Source organism: Schistocerca gregaria, chromosome 2 (assembly GCF_023897955.1).
Source record: "Schistocerca gregaria isolate iqSchGreg1 chromosome 2, iqSchGreg1.2, whole genome shotgun sequence".
Classification (NCBI taxonomy): domain Eukaryota; kingdom Metazoa; phylum Arthropoda; class Insecta; order Orthoptera; family Acrididae; genus Schistocerca; species Schistocerca gregaria.
Window position 1 is genome coordinate 316,895,860 of NC_064921.1, and position 21,405 is coordinate 316,917,264.

Sequence of the window (21,405 nt, forward strand, 5' to 3'; positions counted from 1 at the left end):
AATTTCCAGTCTCATAAATATGTGAGTACTGAGAGGTATCACTCAACAGCTTTGATGAGACTAATATCTAACATCGATTTGTCGAACCTGCCTAGGACAAAAATTTAATTTTCTTAAAAAGAAGCCTTTTTAGTTTTATTCTCCCATTCTGTTGTTTCCTAAGCTATAGGATGGTACTGTACTGTCACTACCACAGGCTGACAGAATTGATGGCTACTACAAAGTTAAGACTGAGCTGACATTTCATTAATAACTGCAATACATGAGAGGTTTTTCCATCTGTCAGAAATTACTGTTCATGAAATGTCTAAGCATCTAATACCTATGGCATCATTAGGAATAAGACAAACAAAATAATAGATTTGATGGATAAAAAGTAAGCAAGCATAAAAAGTATGGTTGTGGACACTACTGAAATTGTTTGAAAATGAGAAACCACAAGGATGGCAATTTTACAGAGAAATCCTTCATTTACAACAAATGCAGACTGTACAAAAACGTTAGTTCGCTATGAAAAAGACACGATACCAAAGGAGAGTGTGGGAATACGATAAACTACATGCCATCAATGGGAATACATCACTAGCAGACAACCTTGAAAGGAAGCAGATAACTTTTATATAAGATGATCAAGCCATGAATGGTTACTGAGGACATATGTATCAGTTTTAGGGAAATATCAGGTAAAAGAACAATTGGTATGAAGACTTAATCATCTATTTTTTCACTCTGCTACTGTGCAATAATTTTTCAAATTCCAACTTCTTTGGAGTAATTTTTATACTACGTTTAAGAAGAGGTCTTACATTACCACAAAGTCTCCAACTAAAAAACAGGAAGAAATTCATGAAATATTTGAAAGAAGCCTATCTCCAAGGACGGCATTTTAAATTTATAAGTCTGTATTGGCAAAACAACAAAACAATTCACAAAAAATTCATTCACTGCAGTGTTCTCTCACTAAAACATTCTGTCACTGATTTATGATAAAGGACTAACAGAGATATTTCTTTTAATATAGCAACTGACAACTAGTGTATTACCTCTGAAAAAAAATAAACTAACTTTAGTGTGATGTTGCTAAGAGCAGTGTGACCTTTATGCCTGCTAGATTTTACATTTGAGCGGAATGTTGATAACTATATGATGCCAATATTGTAGAATTATTATACAAATGGTTACATTAGTTAATATCGTGCAGTATATCAACCATGAAGAATTCCACTAAGATCTTTCTTAGTATGGTAATGAGAGTTACTAACAATCTGCCAAAAACACATGCACCAACTATGGGCCTTTCTTGGAAAACACTCTGACCTTATTGCAGGAATAATTTTATTGAGTTGCATTTTTAAATTTATTTACACAATATCAGATCCTTTAGTATATGAAACTACATAATGTTTAATATTTAACACTATTATTTATTTATTAGTATTCTTATCCTTCATTACATTATTTGCAATGACAGTCATTCTTCAGTATTTCATTTACAAAGCAAAGGTTGTAATATATATAGTCAGTGTTTACCCACTGAACTAACGCAAAGAGAAATGAACACTCCTGTACAACAAAATACAAATTACCCCATGCAAGTATACTTCTCATCATTGATCAATGCAATAAAAAAGTCCTGCTCCACTTGACAGCGAGTTATTCACAGCACCTGAATTGTATGAAATTCTCTCACTGTTCTACTTGCAGAACATTTTCAGCAGAAACTCAGCAGTAAGCCTTCACTTTCAGTAGTCTTCTTCCATCTATGAAGATGATGTAGACTTTTAAATATCTAAATTTCTACTGAAATATGATGCACATGGAATGCGGAGAGATTTTATACAGTAAATTTGTCAATTATTACACATTTTATCAATGTAATTTGTAATTACAAATTAATTACTAGACTTTGGAACAGTGGGAAAAACTGCCTCATACTTCTTGATAAAGGAGTGTGCCAATGAAAGATAAATGGGATCCACTTCTTACATCTTAGTTAATTTGTTTCTTGTAATCTGTGAACAAATACATAACTTAGATTTTCATGGGATGACAACAAAAAGTGACTAATGTAAGTATATATGATCACTATCTATTAGTATGTAACATCTAGTAACCCAGGTGGTTCCAGACATTAGAATTTCCCCAAATGAAAGTGCCATCAACATTTCAGTCTTCTATTCTTAGGATCTGCGAAGGAAAACGCAGTTGTCTCCAAAATGCTTCACAACATTTTGGACAACAACTGAAATGGGAGAATTCCCCATAACCACAGGGTACAAAGTATGTTATCAATAGCTTCATAGACACTACTTCTGCAGGGCAAACATCTAGTTCCACCGCAAACCGATTTTCTTTTTCCTTCTGGTATTTTGTACTCAGTACATTCAGTACTCAGATGATCAAATCTTGCAACTGGCCAAACTATTCGCATGGATCAAAACAAATAAATATCTTACTCAGGCCGAGTGATTAGAAACTAAATTTCCAAGGTGCCACTTCTCCCACTATGCAGATATACCATTTTCATGCTACCCATGAACATAAAAAATACCAATTTGGTTACCACATGAGGTGGATTTTTCATTCAAGGTTTGAACCATAAATGTCTTGATCAGCAGATAAATGTTTTTGCTTGGTCCAATGGCTATGAAAAATCAATAATAATGCCAAACAATATTTTTCTAACAAGGGAAATCCCCCAGCACACCCCCTTCAGATATAGCAGTAAGAGGGCTCAAAGGACAGCCCATCACAAACTGAACACAGCTCAAGCGTGAAAACAGGAAGATGGTGTACCGGACTATGAAGAAAAAGCAAAATAGAAACAGCGAATGGCCTAAGAACAAGAAGTGTAATATGGAGCAGTCAGGAAGAAAAGTGGTGTCGTGTTAAATGGTTAGGGTGTTGGACTGCCTGGCGGACATGCCATGTTCAAACCTTCTTTGTGCCAATACTCTCTCTTCCCCCCCCCCCCCCTTTACCCCCCTGCTGTTCACTTTATTTGTGTGTGTGTCATGGTGTAATGCTCGTTCGCAGCAGAGATGCGTGAAGTAGGAACCTATAGTGACAGTTGATTCTGTACTATTGCTCTATTAACAGATTTCAAATCTAAACTGAAAAAGTTTGATGACAAGGCAACATAACAACTGAATCCTGTACCAGATGTCTGATGGGTCATACACAGCAATAGTGACGGTACATTTTTGAAGTTGTGTTTCATTTTGGAAGCATTGACTCTTGAGTTCCTGTGTTGTAACTTAGTTCACACCTGTTTATTTGTTTTCATTTCTGTGAGTTGTCTATGTGATACCTTGAATGCTCTCATTATTCATCACATTTACTTGTGACAGTAACGTATTCTTACCATATGGCTCGTATTCTATAAACAATGTATTGCATGACAACTGCCAAGAATACAGAAAGAACAAACATTTCAACGACCAGATGGACAGTTTATAAAGTTTTGGAAAAAAAGGTGAAATGAGAGAATTCTGAACACGGCCCACTCGCTTTGCAGCCCAACACCATGATCACTTTATTGCACTTCTTGTTCTTGGACCGTTCTGTTTCTATTTTCACAGTTCAGTACACCTTTCTGTTTTTGTGCTTGATCTGTGTTCAGTTCTTGACTGGCTATCCATTGGGCTATCTTATCACTAAATCTTACGGGTGTGCAATGGGGGAGTTTCCCTCTTAAGTTAACTAATACTCACTAAACTTGGCAATGCCAATGGCCTTACTGCAGTGGTAACACCGGTTCCTGTCAGATCACCGAAGTTAAATGCTGTCGGGCTGGGCTAGCATTTGGATGTGTGACCATCTGGTCTACCGAACACTGGTGACAAGTGAGGTGCACTCAGCCCTTGTGAGGCAAACTGAGAAGCTAGCGGCTCCGGTCTCTTAAAATGACATACAGCTGGGAGAGCAGTGTGCTGATCACATGTCCCCCCATACCCACATCCAGTGATGCCCGTGAGCTGAGGATGACACGGCGGCCGGTCGGTACCGTTGGGCCTTCCAAAGCCTGTTCAGACAGCGTTTAGTTTAAACTTGGAAATAAAACTTCAATGTGTAATCAAGAACTAATATTGAAATGAAAATCGTTATACCAAATAGGAAGTTCTATAAATGATAAACATCCCGCTAAGAATCAAGATGTATTTTATTTACAATGCAGGAAAAGATAGATTGCTACTTATTATACAGATGACACATTAACTCACAGACAGGCACAATTTAAAGACTCTTACACGCAAGCTTTTGGCCACAGCCTTCATCCGAAAAAGAAAGAGAAACACATACCAGTCATTCACACAAAGAAGCACACCTCAGGGACACATGACAGCAAACTTCAGCTGCTTGCATCAGAACAGACTCTGGTCTGAGCTGCCAGAGTTGGTGGTTGTGGATGCGCGAGATGTGCTTGCTTCTCTGAATGAATTGTGTGTTTTCCCCTTTCTTTTTCTGATGAAGCCTGTGCCTAAAAGCTTATGTGTAAGTTTCTTAATTGTGCCAGCCAGCAACTGAATGTATGATCTTTACAGTTAACAGCAAATTATATTTTCCCATGCTGTTGGTATTCCAATCTGGAATTTCTGTTGGATGTATTTTATTTGTTATTCTTTTTAACTTATATTCAGGCAACATTTTCCAGAAGTGGACAATGGACATTAATCAAGACAATCAAATGAATTAATGCCACAATACTGATTTCACTATCATACTTCCTGAAAGCAAAGATTTCTAATCCCTCACAGATTATGTGCTCAAAACAGGTATCAATTTAAAAAATTAATAAGTAAAAAGAGAGCAACAGGATGGAAGTTCAAATCACCTGTATGCAATCAAAACACAATATAATACACTATGGTACAGTCTAGTACAATACAACACCAAACCCGAACTTTTAAGGCAACACTCTTTCTTACCAAGTTGTCTACACTTACATCCACGACAACTGAGCAACTAGATCTGCTAATTTCTTACAGTTTTTTTTTAATCTTATTTCCATCGATAATATCACATGTTTAGCTCTACTCTCTCTTGCCTCTTTGAATGTTGCACACATTCTTCTTATCTACATAATACCCAGCATACCACTGCAAAGTGCAGCATCATATATTACAGTTTCTTTCCATTCCAATCATATTTGGAGTGTGAGAATAATTACTGCTTAAATGCCCCTGTGCATGCTGAAATTAGATTAACTTTCTCTTCATGGCAGTGGGCTGAAGACTATCTCTAGATTCTTCACCCAAGTTCTTGAACTTTTGTAAGTGAACTTTCATGGAATAATTTATCTACAAGTGTCTGCCAATACAGATTTTTCAAAATTTCCCTTACAAGTCAAATGACCTGTGACTATTTGGGCAGCCCTTCTTTGTACCCATTCAGCATTGCTGGTTGATCTATTTGGCAATTTTTCCATCATGTGAAGCCACAGTTATATAAAACTCACAGGAAGATATAAATGCCATCTGACTGTATGATATGCTTTATAACATGATCTAGATTTCAGCCTTAGGCCATTTTCAAATATTACAAATGTCAAAAATCATCTGACTTGGGTGGAACACAAGTTAACATTAAGATATATATATTTGGCACAATTAAAATACTGAAAGTCAGATGTTGCTACTAATATTGCCAACCACATTATTAACATTTAACATGAACAACAACCATGCCTAAAATTACTTCTGTTTCTCTTGGTGACTCTCATTCTGAGATAACATGCTGGGCCCTCCCTACCAGTAAAGCCTCAATCCACTCACAAAGTTAGATTGATATCCCACATGATTGTACTTTCAGCAGCAAGTGCATGTCTTATACTGTGCCAAATGCTTTTCAGAAGCCAAGAAAACCTGCACCTATACAACTGCCTTGGTCCACGACTTTCAGGGTGTTACATGAGAAAAGCGAAAGTAGAGTTTCATATGATTGGTGTTTTTTGAATAAATGCTGGTTAACAAACAGGTGGTCATTCTATAGATGTACCTCATTATGTTCAAATTGATAATGTGTTCTAGGATTCTACAAAATGTACATGCCAATTGAACTATAGTCTCTTAGATCACTTTTGTTAGCCTTCTTGTACATGGTTTGGACTGGAGCTTTTTTTCCAACCATTGGGCACAGGTTTTTCATCATGGGATCTATGCCATATTATGGTTGAAATGGGGGCTAATTAGGCTGCAAATTTTGTATAGAATCTGATAGGGCTCCCACTGGGTCCTGGGCCCTGTTTAATTACCTGGCCAGGAATTAAACATGGGACCCTGCTATCTAGAGGCAGTGATGCTAAGCATTAGATCATGAGCTTTGCAAGGACAGGGACGGACACACGTGTGTTTTCATGTTTTGAGAGAGAGAGAGAGAGAGAGAGAGAGAGAGAGAGAGAGAGAGAGAGAGAGAGAGAGAGAGAGAGAGATTCACAGTACTGTGATTTATAAAATGAATTTTGGTGGGTTAGAGGAAGCTGAATAGTCCATTACATGCCTCGCATGGTTTTACTCTTTAACAGATTCATGATTTACAATACATCAATGTTTTGGACAATGTAACTTCAGGCCAGCTCACTCAAACATGTCATCAAGACTGTGAAATTATGCGAATAAAACAGAAACTTATGTACTGTCAGACCTGTTATATGAAATAGACAGTTGGACAGTGGTTAAGTTGCAATAACTTCAAACGTTGCAAATGTAGTCATGTCAAGGCTTCGGTAACTCAGTTGGTAGAGCACTTGCCCACGAAAGACAAAGGTCCCGAGTTCGAGTCTCGGTCCGGCACACAGTTTTAATCTGCCAGGAAGTTTGTCTCCGCAGTATCCTGAGTCCGGCAACCGAAGATGAAGTTGCAGGGCAGCCAAAGAAGGACATAGCGAAGAATATGGGCCATGTCAACCGGGCGCCGCACCAACACTGAGGTGGGTCTTCATGGTGTAGGAGGTAGCCGTGGGTCAGTCAAGCATGGCCAATACGGAGCCAGCAGAGAACCACGGAGTACCTGCAAGAGGCCCTCATCGAGGACTTACACATTCGTGATCCCCTAAATGGCTCCCAGTTTGTTGTGCGTACTGAGACTTCGCCATTCTGTCTCCCAAAGCTGAAAAACCTTGCAGCGTAATAACGAACACGGTTCAGTTGCGGGGATGCCCATCTCCAGAAGTGGTTTCCGTGTAGCCTGTTTGGCCATCCTGTCAGCAAGTTCATTCCTGGGATTACGACATGACCAGGGATCCAGACGAACACCACTGAACAACTGGACCGTTCCAGAGCATAGATGGACTCATGGATGGATGATACCAAAGGATGACGAGGGTAGCACTGGTCGACAGTTTTCAGGCTGCTCAAGGAGTCAGTACATAAAAGAAAAGACTCCCCAGGGCATGAATTAAGATACTGAAGTGCACAAGAAATGGTCACAAGCTCTGCAGTGAATACACTGCAGCCATCAGGTAAGGAATGCTGTTCAGTATCGGTGCCGTGCACATAGGGAAAGCCAATGCAACCATCAGCCAACAAGCCGTCGCTGTAAACCACTTCAGAGCCCCAGAATATGTCAAGAATTGAGAGGAAGTGATAGCAGAGAGCTGCAGGGTTAATGGAGTCCTTAAGGCCATGTGGAAGGTCCAGAAGAAGCTGCGGACAAGGCATACACTATGGAGACGTATGTGAACAGACCACAAGTAAAGGTAGTAAAGGGAAAGACTCCAGTTCAGAGAGAAGGGACCACACACAAACCACAATCGTTAGCCCTGACCTGGGCCACTGAGGTGGGAGACTGACTGCTGTGGGTGGGAAAAGGAGACAGTAATTCAGATGCTCATGGGAATGTGTGCTGTGTAACTGGCAAGCAGTTGCACATGTCTGATCTGCAATGGAGGGACATCAACCTCCACCAGTACACTGGTCACCGCACTCGCCCTGAAAGCTCCTGTCACTGATCAAACCCCACAGCGGCGCACAAGGTCGAGTAAATGCAATGCTGAAGGTGTTGCCAGACCATAAACCACACTCCCATAGTCAATTCGGGATTGGACAAGTGCTCTGCAGCAGTGTAGAGCGATCTGCACCCCAAATGGTGTTGCTCAGCAACGGAGGGCATTGAGGTGCTGACAGCACTTCTGCTTAAGCTGACAAAGATGAGGGAGCCAAGTCAATCGAGCATTGAAAACCAGCCCTAGGAATCGATATGTCTCCACTACAGCGAGTGGATCATCATTAAGGTAATGTGCTGGTTCCGGATGAACAGTACGACCCCAACAGAAGTGTATGAACGCAACTTTGCAGCTGAAAACTGGAAGCCGTGGGCTAGAGCCCATGACTGTGCCTTGTGGATGGCTCCCTGTAGGCACCGCTCAGCAACAACAGTACTGGAGCAGAAGTATGAAATGCAGAAGTCATCTGCATACAAAGAAGGTGAGACAGAGTGTTCGACAGCTGCTGCTAGACCATTAATGTCCGCTAAAAATAAGAGTGACACTTAATACAGATGCAGAGGCTCGAGCATAGTGCTCAGCAATCGTGTTGTTGGGGGATAATTCTCCGATGCAGAGGCTCGAGCATAGTGCTCAGCAATCGTGTTGCGTCAGTAGATAACACACCATTTATGTTAACACCGGGGACACCTGTTGGGGTCTCGTACCCAAAAACAAGTTTGATCTTTGCCCAGACTTGGGAATGTGATGTATGACACCTGATCAATGGTTGAGACGTATCTCCCAACACTCAGCTTGCATCCGTTGTTTGATAATGTAGCGACCACAGGCACAGAGCCGTTTAAAGGCTATGAGGTGCTCCAGGGAAGGGTGCCACTTATGCCACTGTAGTGCTCGCTGATACTCCTTAATTGCTTCAGCAACTTCCGGCGACCACAAAGGGACTGCGTTACGCCTTGGGCACCCTAAAGAGCAAGGGATCGCATTTTCTGTCATGGAAACAATTGTTGTAGTCACCTGCTGAACCATCACAACAATGTTACCGTAAAGGGAGATTCAACGGTGACAGCAGACGTGAAAGTTTCCCAGTCCGCCTTGTTTAAAGCCCATCTGGGCAGGTGACCTTGGACCTGATGCTGGGGCAGTGACAGGAAGATGGAGAAGAGGTCACTACCACATAGGTCGTCATGTGCTCTCCAGTGGATAAATGGGAGAAGTCCTAGGTTGCAAACTGATAAATCAATGGCCCAGTAACTCCATGAGCCACACTTAAATGTGTGGCAGCCCCAGTATTTAAGAGGCAGAGGTTGAACTGAGACAGTAAAGTTTCGACATCTCTGCCACAGCCAGTAAGCATGGTACCAGCCCACAAGGGGTTATGGGCATTAAACCTCCCGTAAGCAGGAAAGGTTTAGGGAGTTGATCAATCAGTACAGCTAATACATTCAGGGGTACTGCACCATCTGGAGGAAGATATACACTGCAGACAGTTATTTCCTGCATCACCCTTATTCTGACAGCCACAGCTTCAAAAGGGGTTTGAAGGAGTACATGTTCACTACAGACTGAGTTTAGGACATGAATGCAAACTCCACCTGACACACTATTATAGTCGCTACTGTTGCTGAAATATCCCATATAGCCACGAAGGGCAGGGGTCCACATTGCCAGGAACCAGGTTTCCTGGAGGGCAATGCAGAAAGCAGGTGTAAATCTTAACAGTTGCTGTAGCTCAGCCAGGTGGTGGAAAAAACTGCCACCATTCCACTAGAGAATGACATGTGAGACTGGGAAGGCATGGAACATTCAATTGGGCAGTTAATGCTTCAGAGTTACCTACTACCACTGTCTGATTGCTTGAGCAGTCTATATACATTGTGTCTGAGGGTTTGGTGAGATCTAGGTATTCAGCAGGCACCAAAATCTCCACTCCATCCCTAGACACAGAGCTTGTAGATAGTGGTGGTGTGGGTGCCAATGCAATTTCCTTGGTCTCAGGGGTTTTCTTTTTGAATTTCACTCACTGCTCCTTGGGTTTCCCTGGCTGGTAGGACTTCACTGGCTCAGTCTCCAGGACTGAGGATGTGTGTGGAGCACTACAACCAGCTGCTTTTAGGCTATTCAGCCATTGGCGGGTGTCGTCTTTCCCACTAGGAGAAACCTGGGAAGGGAGCGACCCAAGGAACCCCTTCCTAATGAGAGAAGCCGAATAAGACTTACGCTTCTCCGGCTTAGGAGTGGGGACGGACATCCCTGATGGTGGGGGAGTTGGGGGGGGGGGGGGGGCATGTTGCTCTTGAAGTAGGTGGTGCAGAAGCAAAAGGGAGGGAAGTGCTCCCCACCATCAAGGGGCAGGTGTTGACTTCCAGCTCTGAGAGGTGACTTGGGTTGATGGAGCTGATGGTGACAGAATTGTTGTAGCGACGGCGTAAGACAATGTCATATGCACAGGAAGCAGATGTTAAAATTTTCTCTTAGCCTCAGTGTAGGTCAATCAGTCCAGGGTCTTTTACTCCAATATTTTCCTTTCTTCCTGGAGAATCCCGCAGTCTGACAAGCAAGGTGAATGGTGCTCTCAGCAGTTGACACAGATGGGAGGTGGGGCACGCAGAGTATTGGGATGTGATGGGCTTCCGCAATCTTGGCATGTGACACTGAAAATACAGTGGGGAGACATATGGCGGAACTTCCAGCACTTAAAGCACCGCATCAGGGGAGGGATATAGGGATTTACATCACAGCGGTAGACCGTCACCTTGACCTGCTCAGGCAATGTATCACCCTCAAAGGCCAAGATGAAGGCACCGGTCGCAACATGATTATCCCACAGACCCTGGTGGACACACCGGATGAAATGTACACCTCACTACTCTAAATTGGTGCGCAGCTCATTTTCGAACTGCAACACAAGGTCCCTGTGAAATATGATATCCTGGACCAAATTTAAGCTCTTATGGGGCATGATGGTTACAGAAGCATCCCCCAGTTTGTCACAAGCGAGTAACTCCCGTGACTGGACAGAGGATGCTGTTTTGATCAAGACTGACCCAGATCTCATTTTGGACAAGCCCTCCACCTCCTCAAACTCGTCCACTAAATGCTCAACAAAAAACTGGGGCTTCATCATCATGAAAGATTCCCCATCAGCTCTCGAACATACAAGGTACCGGGCTGGGTAAGATCCGTTGCCATCTTTAACCTGACGTTCCTCCCATGGTGCGGCACTGAATTGAGCTCATGATCGCTTAGAGACTGCTGGTGTTTCACCACCAGCAAGAGATGATGGACAACGCTTCATTGCATGGCATCTGCCCTGATGCCACCCACTCCGACCACGGGCCCTCCCCCAGGCGCCGCCCAGCCGCAGCAAAGGCCACCTGGCAGGATGGCCATTGCCGGGAGTCCTTATGCCCCAGGGGGATGGGCATCTACCCCTTGGCATACATGGGGAGTAAACGGCACAGGCATCAACAGAGTGATCCCTGTGTGGTCAGGGGGCTATAATCGACAGGGTACATGGGCCCCACCCCAATGGACTGGCTACCGTGCTGGATATCAAGTGCAAAGAAATCCATGGTCGTTGTCAACGCAGAAGGCAACACTACATAGCGCATGGTGGAAAACGCACCCAAGAAGATGGTCCTCAGCCAAGAGATGGACAATGGGCAGGACTGCAATGTGATGATGAGAAAGTGGGCTAAAGATCTCAATGCATGACGGACACGATGCACTATGTACGGCACCTTTCCCCAACTGGCTCACTATTCGGGAAAATTTTGAAGAATGGAAGCCAAACCCTACAAGCGACCATCACATAAAGGCCGAAACGCGTGAGTCTCCTTTTAGTCGCCTCTTACAACAGAAAGAAATACCTCGTGCCTATTCTAACGCCCGGACCACAGGGGGGCGGTTTGTATATTATGCGAGAAGCAAAATACAACTCTGAGTCATTCAGGGAGGATGCTTCCAATTTTCCAGCACTGTGATAGGAACCTCTCGAGAGTTTTGGTGATACATGGTGCCAAAGAGATGCTCTTTCAAAGCTAGTTTATAGGTGTGGGTGGAGAATTAGGGTTATGTGTGACAAGAACTGTCCAACAAAACCACCGAACACATCATATTCTAGTCCCATCACAGTCATATCCTACCCTGTAAGAAGCAGCACTAGCAATGAAAGCAATCATGACATATGCCAATTCTGCTCTAATCTTTGCACATCCTTTTACGTGGACATGGCAAGCAGTTGTCTACCTCGAGAAATGGCATTGGCCATAACATGGCCTACGAGCCCAGCTCACTACCCATAGGCAGAACACCTTGCTTAGTACAACAAACTCGACTCTAAAGACACAGTTCTCTTTCCTCAGGGGGGTGGGGGGGGGGGGGCGCACACCCAACCTCTGAAAGCTGAGAGTAATTTTCAATGTTGTTTATGTGTCAATTGATCATTCAGCTACAGAGTGAGTGGCAACCTCTACTCAGAACTTTACTTGTTTTCTTCACATGACTGCTCCATATCATAGTAATTCATTATTTCTCTCTTTCCGCACAGTGTGTAGAGCTGCTGAAGCTAAGGAGCTGGCTAGTTTGTGTGTCATAGACATAATTGGTTCATGTAATTACCATTGTTAAGGATCTCCAGTCTATTAATGACAATATATTTGAAACAGTATCCTTCAGGAAGCAATCTTAAAAGGCCAATCTCTTTAGAAATTGATGACAGATATTTTGAATGCAAGCCTTACAAAAGACTAATAAAACCGATGAAAACTTTTTATAATAACCTACATCATCTAAATGGCTCCTGTCACACTTAACAAATCTGTTGACATCAAAAATCAAGGGTTGGGTGGAGTGATCTAGAAGATGCTTAAAGAAGTGTTTTATTACAGCTAACATTGTTTAGTTGTGGGTGAACGCCAACTTCATAACTGCCAACACAAAATCAGTATCTCCATTAGATTCTAACAGGATGTTAGCACGTTTCTCACTGTGTAAGCATTACTTCCATAAACTACCTGACTTGTCATAGGAAAAAAAAAATCAATATTAAGGGAAAATAAAAATAACTGCAACTAACAACCTTCCCTATACCTACGGAGATGATTTAAACACACAAGTGATTAGCAAATGACCAACTGTCTCTTCTCAGGACACTAATTTGACATAATTACTGAAGAAGTAAATGATAGAACATCTGTTATTAGCTGTGTTAAATTGACCACCTAATGATCCACTTGCGAAAATAAAAATCATGAACAGAAGCCAAGGAACTGCACACACAAACTAAGTGGATACTTGGCACGGTGGCTGATGGGAACAACCATGTATGGGAAATGTCTTTATGGTCACCCCTAATTGCATGATGTGTCAACTTAGTTTAGGCAAACATACTGCTCCATAAATTACAAAAAAAAATTCAAGTCCCTACACTTTAAGAGTAACCACTTACTTTAAAAAAATGGGAGGCACTTTTTATGATCCACTATTGAACAGGTTCTTGAGGAAGTCAGTTCTAGTTTGCAAATCTCCTACATAATTACTGTTATTCTTGCCACCAGGAATCCCATCATTAGAAGATGTTTTGCATTTATTCACTTGAATTTCACTGTCAGTTTTCCGCTGATGATAATCAATGTCTTGTTTGCCGAGTGTATCATTCATAACTTTTAAACCAGTAACACCTTTGTGTCTACGAAGTTTTTCACTCCTGTCAATATTCTGAGAGAAGTAATTAGCTTCTCGTTTTGCCTGAGATATTTCTGCCCTCAAACGTTGTTTACGGACAGCTCTTTCATAAGCTAATCTTTCACTGAGATGAACCCATTTGAACCTGCAAAACAAAAAAAATCTAAATATAGATGCAACATGTATATTTTATTGGCGGCAATACATTTAGTACTTGCACTGTTTTCCATATAGCTGTGATGGAAAACAGTTCTCTGATGTACATCAGGTCTTGAATACAAATTTGAAACCACAATGGTGGCAAAATGCAACTTCTATTAAATCTGTCACATGGGATCGAGTGGTTAAAGACTTGTTTCAGTTCTGCATGAATCATTAAAACAGTAACCTCCCAACTTATCACCAAAATTTACGTGCTACATCACAAGATAAAATGGTTACTTTCTAAAAATAATACTAAAGCAGTGTAGGCGAACAACAATATCTATTTTACAAGTGACTGCAGATTTTCTACCAAGTCATTATGTCAAATTTTGTTTGCATGTTTGCAAAATTAGTACAGCACGTCATTTTGAGTGTATTTTTGCAATGTGAAGCAGTAAGTGTGTTCTGTGATACACGCAGTTTGTTTATACAAAACATGGCAAAATGTGCAACGACAGTTTCTGGTCGCGTTTATTTTTATCGAGCTCCAATCCTTCGCACATCAAGATAGTAGTTGGGTGTTGGGACTAAGAAGTTTGCAAGTAAAATATATTTGTATGTAAGGTTTTTACACTTACAGACATTTAGTTCGTCGTACTTCGATTTAAGCCATAACAGTCACTAGGTAGATAACAAGACAAAACATAAATTACCTTGGCAGATATTTTATGCACCAAATATGGTCATAAAATTTGCTTTTCTTTCTTCCGCCTATCTGCGTGTTGTTTAAGGTCTGTGCAACGAATTTGGCCACTTTTTTTCTTTTGAATTCAACCCAGCCTTCTGTAAAATGTTTCGCTGGTTTTCTCTTTTTGTTGCCGACTTCCCTACCTGAAAAGGAAAAGGACAAATCCTAATCTAGAGTTCGAATACTACAGAAAGGTATGTATATTGTGCTGTGTATCACCTGTATCTGCTGGTTGTAAATAAACTCTTCCTAACTCGCCAAACTGCCCAAAAATCTCTCTCACTTTGGTGACGTTCATATACGGTGGAATTGTAGATAAATATATTATTCCACGTTTCGCCTTGCTGGTTTCCCTTTGCACTCGCTGTTTGTCTGTACTTAAACTTTCATCGTCGACAACCGATCCATCACTTACACTGCCTGAGAAAGACATCGCTCTTATGTCAACTTCTTTCGTAGTAAGTACGATACATAAACATTACACACAACAACTGTACCACGTGCTATCCAAAGTTATTGTACCGATAAGATAGAGCTGAGATGGAATAATCAAAGTTTTTCTACATAGATTGTGGTCGATACTGTGAGCGAACGGATGCCGAAATAGCGCTCAACAGACACAAGAACTTGAAGCCAATCGGAGACATCAATCGCTCCATATTTCAAGAGTATTTCTTAATGCTGTAGGGGTGCTGCTGACGGCGTGTACCGTATGTAAGACATAGGGAACCTTCCTACACTCTCGTATTTTGATTCTCTAAGGTAGCACCATAGTGAGACATAAAGTGAACGTTTCCCCCCACATTATAAGGTAAAATAAATAATAAACAAGTGCAAGATCACCCAGCATTTCTGTAAAACTTCCAAGCCAAGTGACTGGTTTGTTCCAAATCTAGCATTATATTTCTAAATCCCTTCCATCTCCTCCTTTATCAAATTGACATATGTGAATTATGGCAATCAAAATCAGACGATCTTCTGAGGATTGTGAGACAATATGTTAGTTTACACCTGGTCAGTAAGTGCAGTACACAACACTGTGAGCAGGGGTTGTGGTACATTTATCAGTTGTAGGCTCTTTTGAGGTGTGTAAAGTATTAGTCATGAGCAGCCATACGGTGGAGAAGTTGAGTTAGAGCCAGAGGGATTATGATAATGTTATTAGCAGTAGCCAGGCCAGTCACATGGCTGCTATAAACATCTGTACACACACCCATGACTGGCCAGCCATCGTCCACCAAAGCCAGACACGTGTGGCCACACACAATGCATGCTTCATAACATTACTGGACTGACCGGTTTGCTTTGATCCAGACGACAACAGAAACGGATTTCTCTGTGTACACACCAGATGACAGCAGCAACATATCACTCCGTGTACATGCCAGATCACATCAACAGTACATTGCTCTGTCTACATGCCAGACTCCAGCACGCCACACAAGAGGCACCAGCGTTGCCCGTTAGGAGCGTGTGCATCCAATCTATGCACTAAAATTTATACACATGTCACGTAACACCTCCCGGGAATCCTTGCACTCTGTTATTTAAGATGCTGAGCAGCCACTACAGACCATCACTCACTCACGCTCTGGAATCAGCAGCGAATGTTTCCTGCATCTAATGTGTCAATATTATTCTTGAGCAACAGCAGCTCTCAGTGCCACCAAGACACCCAGTGAGTTGTTACCCCAGTGTAGCTAAACACTGCACCCAAGATAAAGACCAGTTTACACACGATAGAGTTAGACACCAACTCTGGATACTGGCCGCACCATCGCCTGGGGCACTGATTGGACGCTGATCAGGGACACAAAGTTGGACGAATGATAGAGACTTGGTGGGGATACAAGCGCTGTATTATTTGAAAGATACAGAGGCAAGCGAGTGTGCTCCGACTTAATCCAGTTCGCTGCAACTAGCACCACGTCATCATAACGTGCCTGTCTGTAGTATAAAAAGTATTGCACGATAATATAAGGATGAAATTATAAATTAAAGTTGCTTTTCCAAACATTATCAGCATATGATTCAGTACACTAACGTTTAAATTGTTAAATCTCAGAGTGATCAGATGAATATGTTTTCATAAATACATAATTTTAAATAAAAACCAACGGCGGTAAATAATAAAGCTAGAAAGCCAAAAATTGATCAGAATATACAAATATATGTCAAAATCAAGTGTTACACGTTTCAACATGATCGGAACAACATTTTGGTCGAAATCCAATTTTTTATGAAAAATTAAAGGAGCTAAATAATAGACTTAGAAAGATGAAATTTGTTTTGAAGCGTCAGTTGGATTGAAAACCTGAACTATTTGACCCCATTAAGCTACCTCTAATAGTTTTTAAGTCATTTACTGAAAGCTAAATTTGGAACAATAATGTCTTATTTGTAACAGATTAGGTATCATTTATGTTAATGATAGGAAGTTTTGATTACGGCACCTGAGGAAACCCATTAAATAATAAAGCCACAACAAGTTCCAAGACCTTGATGTAAGTAACAATCAATACAAGGTCTCTTAGTGCTGTAGTTCAGAGGTTATTTTCTAATGTCACTTCCATTCTAAAAATTGTAGACGGCGAAGTTTGAATGCAGTCGACGAAAACTTTTTCCGTAATTGACACTAACTCAACTCTGTTCAAACAAAAATTACGAAGATTGTAAATTGACTCATGACTGAGGTATTAAACAATACATCTCTGAGAAAGCAGCTATTTAGAGGCTACTACCTGGACATACAGCAGATGACGGCAGATGTTCCGTTCGGCCGTCCGCTGCGCCCATGTACAGAGTGGCGCAAATAAAACGGCCCGAGCTGAAATGCGAATGCGTGTGAGTAGCATTACTAGCTTGTCAGTTTCTTTGCCACCTTCCAGCAGCAGTAGCGTGTGAGTAGTTCATACGGAAAGTAGTCGTTATAAAGCTGGTACTTCATTGTCGTGCCTTATTCCTTTGAAGAACATGTGTTCATTGTTGAAGAATATGTGCGGTCTGAATCCATTAAAGTTGTTCGTGACACTTTTCATGAAAAGTTTCCTGAAAGTAATATTCCTACAAAATCAACAACTGAGGATCTAGTGAGGAAGTCGCGTTCAACAGACAATGTTGTTAATTCAAAGAGGAATAAGGCACCAACTGTACGTACACCAGAAGTTGTGGCAAACGTGACAGTACACATTGAAAGAAGTGCCTACAAGTCAATATGACGATTATCACAGCAATGTGGAATATTTGCAGGTCATGTCAACGCATCCTTCATGGCTTAAAAATGAAACCTTACCTTGTGAGTGTTGATCAGCAAATGAAAGAAGTGGACAAGGGTAAGTGTACGCATTACCTTCATTGGTTGCTGAAAAATGTCGCTTGGGGACATCTTGATCCATTTCTCCTTTTTTCGAAGGACGAACCTTGGTTTCATATGTGAGGTTGCGTTAATTCACTAAATACAAGACACTGGGCTACAGAGAATCCCCATGGCATACTGAAAAAGCAGTTACACGATTTAAAAATTGGTGTATGGTGTGCTGTATCTGGTAACAGAATTCTCAGGCCATTGTTCTTCGACGCTACTGTCAACACACATGTTTACTTGCAACTCTACAATGAAGTTTCGGCTCTTTTAACTCCAAACGAAAAATGTTGTGCATATTTCCAGGGAGATGGAGCAACTTCTCATACGTCGGATTTGTCCTTAGCTCGTATACAGACTGATTTTTCAGACGAGAGGACCATTAGTAAGGGCTTGCGGTCAGTGGCCACCCCACTCTCCCAACTTGTCACCATGTGATTTTTACCTCTGGGGATTTCTAAAGGCTAGAGTCTACCACAACAATCCAAGAACACTTGACATATTAAAAAACAACATTTGTGAAGAAATTTCAAATATTCCTCAAAGATTACTGAAAAGTGTTTTCCTTAACATGCTTCGACTGGCACAACTTTGCTTGGATGTTGGCGGAGAACATTTTGAACACAGACTTTAAATTCCTTTCTAAAATATTCTTATTAAATTAACAAAGGAAATCTGTTACTTAAACTGTTACTTACATAGTTAATAATTAAATTGTACAATAAAATCTAAGAATGCGAAGATGTACATTGATTTTCTTCATTCATATTACTTTCAGTGCAGGAGTCGGCTTTATGTGCGCCACTCTGTATAAATACTGCCTGAGTGGCAGTGACGCTTCACTTCGCATCGAGCTATCACTCTGTCCATGTCACTCAAACACCTACTTATTCGCTGCCTCGGATGATATCACAACTATGCTACGGCAGAAACAGGAAATGCATTCGCGAGGACTGTGCACTGTTCTGGACCGCTTAGATTTTGCTGAAGTAAATGTTTGTGTGCCACCCATAATATTAAGAGAACTGTGTGGCAAGTGGTGAGATTATTATCCACTTTTGTGGCGAGCAATTACATTGGATTATTAAAAGTCAGAGTGAAAAACCACTTAATGGGAACTTACCATAGAGTCGCCTGTGAACTGCTGCTCATGCTGTTTATGATAGGATTATTATTATCATTATTATGATTATCATTATTATTATCAGAAATATTACTATGTTGTGCATGTGAAAGCTTATCAAATATATCAGTCAGTTTAATTTATAATCTTAGTTCCTGATCCTATTGCGTACATAGAGAGTAGAAACATTTTTTTCTGTGATTACAAGAAGAATGTGGACTTGCAAACTGAAAATTGTGGTCAGTATGTTCTCCATCGCTTTCTGGCTAACAACAAAAATAGTTTTCAGGCTCTTGTAAAAAGACAGCGCCGCAGCCCCACAGCTTGATCATTCCCTCAGAAGTGGCTATTATTTTCTATTTCACATTAGAATTGTGACGTTTTATTTATGTGTTCACCAATAAAAGCGTTTCTTTCATTGTAACCAGTAGAATGTATTGTAGTGCACATAAGGACCAAGACATAAAAGATGGCGGTAAGGATCCTTTGGCCACACGCTAATCGCATCCCGCTACCGGGACTATCATTCCTGCAGTTTTTCCAGTTGCAGGGACACCTGTTGTGTCGTTGTTACCAGGACATTGCTCACTTGATTCAGCTGAAATGTTTGGTGATGACACCTCCATGTGCAATAGTCAGGAGACATAGCTTCTGCTGATGCAAGGCACTTCTTATGCACTTTTGAGCTTATTGGATGGCGACTTGCCCATGCTGATCTGCTTCTATCCAGTACTTGATAACACTGCCTCCATTCCCTCCATTGTCCAACAATGTTTTGGATTCATGGCTCGCCTTCCTTGCAGGGCTGGACCCCTTCAAGCACATTTCTGCACTTCCTGATGTTTCTCTCCTGGCTGCCTCTGACTCCTCTGCCTTTGGCACTACATCTTATAACACCATTTCCTTGGTCTCCAACAAGCTCTCCTGCTCCAACGTATCTTCAAGCTCTGATGCCTTCTGCACTCCTGATGTGTCCGTCCACTCAACTGACCTCACTAACCCTCCTGCCTCCTCAAGCTCTGCCAATTCCCCCAGCTTGGATGCCTCCTCCAAAACCCTTCCAGCAGCGCCGGCTCCACCTCCACCAACTCCACAACCACTAACTCAAGCAGCACCAACTCCAGCATCGCCAGTTCTGGCACCAACAGCCCCTCTGCAGCCATACACTCCACAGCCAGCCCCTCTGCAGCTGGCCTGCCTTACTCGTTTACCAGCAGTCCATGGGAAATCAGTTTGATTTCCCTTGTCTTCCTGTCCTCCAGTGTTGGAAGGCCGCAAGGCTTGGTCATGTCTGGTCTCACCAGCTCGACAGCCTGTTTGCCTTTTCCTGATAATGTCCCTTCATGTCTCTTCTTTTCCAGGTCGGCTCCTTACCTCATCCACCCTGCTATTCTGTCCAGTGGTTGCCCTCCGCCAACTGTGTGTAATGGTGCTTGCAAGAAGCCTGCAGCCATTGCTGGCCTTCCTCTCGAGGGTGACTCAATGCCCAGGACTGCACCACACACTGGCAATGAGGCGTTCGTCGGCCTCCCCACTGCACTCTCCACTCCAGCACACTGGCAACTGGGTGTCTGCCGCTGCATCCAAGCAGGCACTCGCCATACCCAAGCCCGAGCCTTCCTCACATTCTGTTTGATACCTCTACACAAGAATCTATGCGTTTGGAACAGCTCTGCCTTCTAGTCAATCCGAGGTCATCTTTCAAACAGGTCTTCTGTTTCTATTCTCCTTTTTGTGCATAGTCGATGCATGTGTTTCCTTCTGTGCCTTATGCATGCACAATTTTTTCTCTTCCTTTGGTGTGTTTTCTTCACATGTTACAATCCAGTTCTTTCTTATGAGTCATTGTCACTGCCACTCCCAATGATTTAGTCCCTCCAGTCCGTTGGTGCAGTGAATCTCTTCTCCATTCTTTGGACTCTTGTAAGCTGATGCCCATTTTCACATTTTCAACATGTTGCACGTGCCACTTGTCCAGGGCTCATGCGCCTGTACTCCTGCACACCTCCTCCTTCCCTCCATCCAAGCCAGTTGGCCACTTTGCATGTCAATAGCACCATTGTCTAGCACCATAATCTCCCATCGGCCACCAATGCCTTCCGTCATCCATCTGGCCCATCTGTGCCACAATGGCTTCACTATCGATTTTTCTTTTAACGGGGAGAGGTACAGTAGCCATGCAGGTCACCTGGCCACTACCACCACCTTCACATGCAGCCACAGACTCCAGGCGCCAACACATCAAATGATACTTCACAGGAATCCTTCCACTGGATTATTTAAGATGCTGTGCGATCACTACCCTGCACGTTAGTTGTAGTTGTACCGCATTTATTCGTTTCCATTAATAAGTCCTGTTGCATGGTGTTGCCTTCTTGGTATCTCAGCATGCTGACATT

At 42.1% G+C, this 21,405-nt stretch overlaps 2 protein-coding genes across 2 annotated transcripts in view; both read right to left on the reverse strand.

The window, feature by feature from the left end:
• The window catches only part of LOC126336940 (PHD finger protein 3), a 240,225-nt gene extending 226,750 nt beyond the window's left edge, over nucleotides 1-13,475 (reverse strand). Inside the window, exon 1 of the mRNA XM_050001117.1 lies at nucleotides 13,395-13,475. The gene's annotated coding sequence lies outside the window, so the exon portion shown is untranslated. The remainder of the gene's footprint in view (nucleotides 1-13,394) is intronic.
• LOC126336945 (uncharacterized) lies at nucleotides 1,318-15,042 on the reverse strand. The gene is made up of 3 exons (XM_050001124.1): nucleotides 14,742-15,042; nucleotides 14,488-14,665; nucleotides 1,318-2,012 (listed from the first exon to the last, which is right to left on the reverse strand). The coding sequence occupies exons 1-3, from the start codon at nucleotides 14,953-14,955 to the stop codon at nucleotides 1,994-1,996; spliced, it is 411 nt and encodes a 136-aa protein (XP_049857081.1). The 5' UTR covers nucleotides 14,956-15,042; the 3' UTR covers nucleotides 1,318-1,993.
• Nucleotides 15,043-21,405: the final 6,363 nt, after the last annotated feature.

Excerpts from the sequence above, each read along its gene's own strand:
- LOC126336945 (XM_050001124.1), bottom strand. The coding sequence starts at position 14,955 with ATGTCTTTCTCAGGCAGTGTAAGTGATGGATCGGTTGTCGACGATGAA. Across the intron at positions 14,666-14,741 it reads TTTACAACCAGCAGATACAG|GTAGGGAAGTCGGCAACAAA; the intron begins GTGATACACAGC and ends TTTCCTTTTCAG.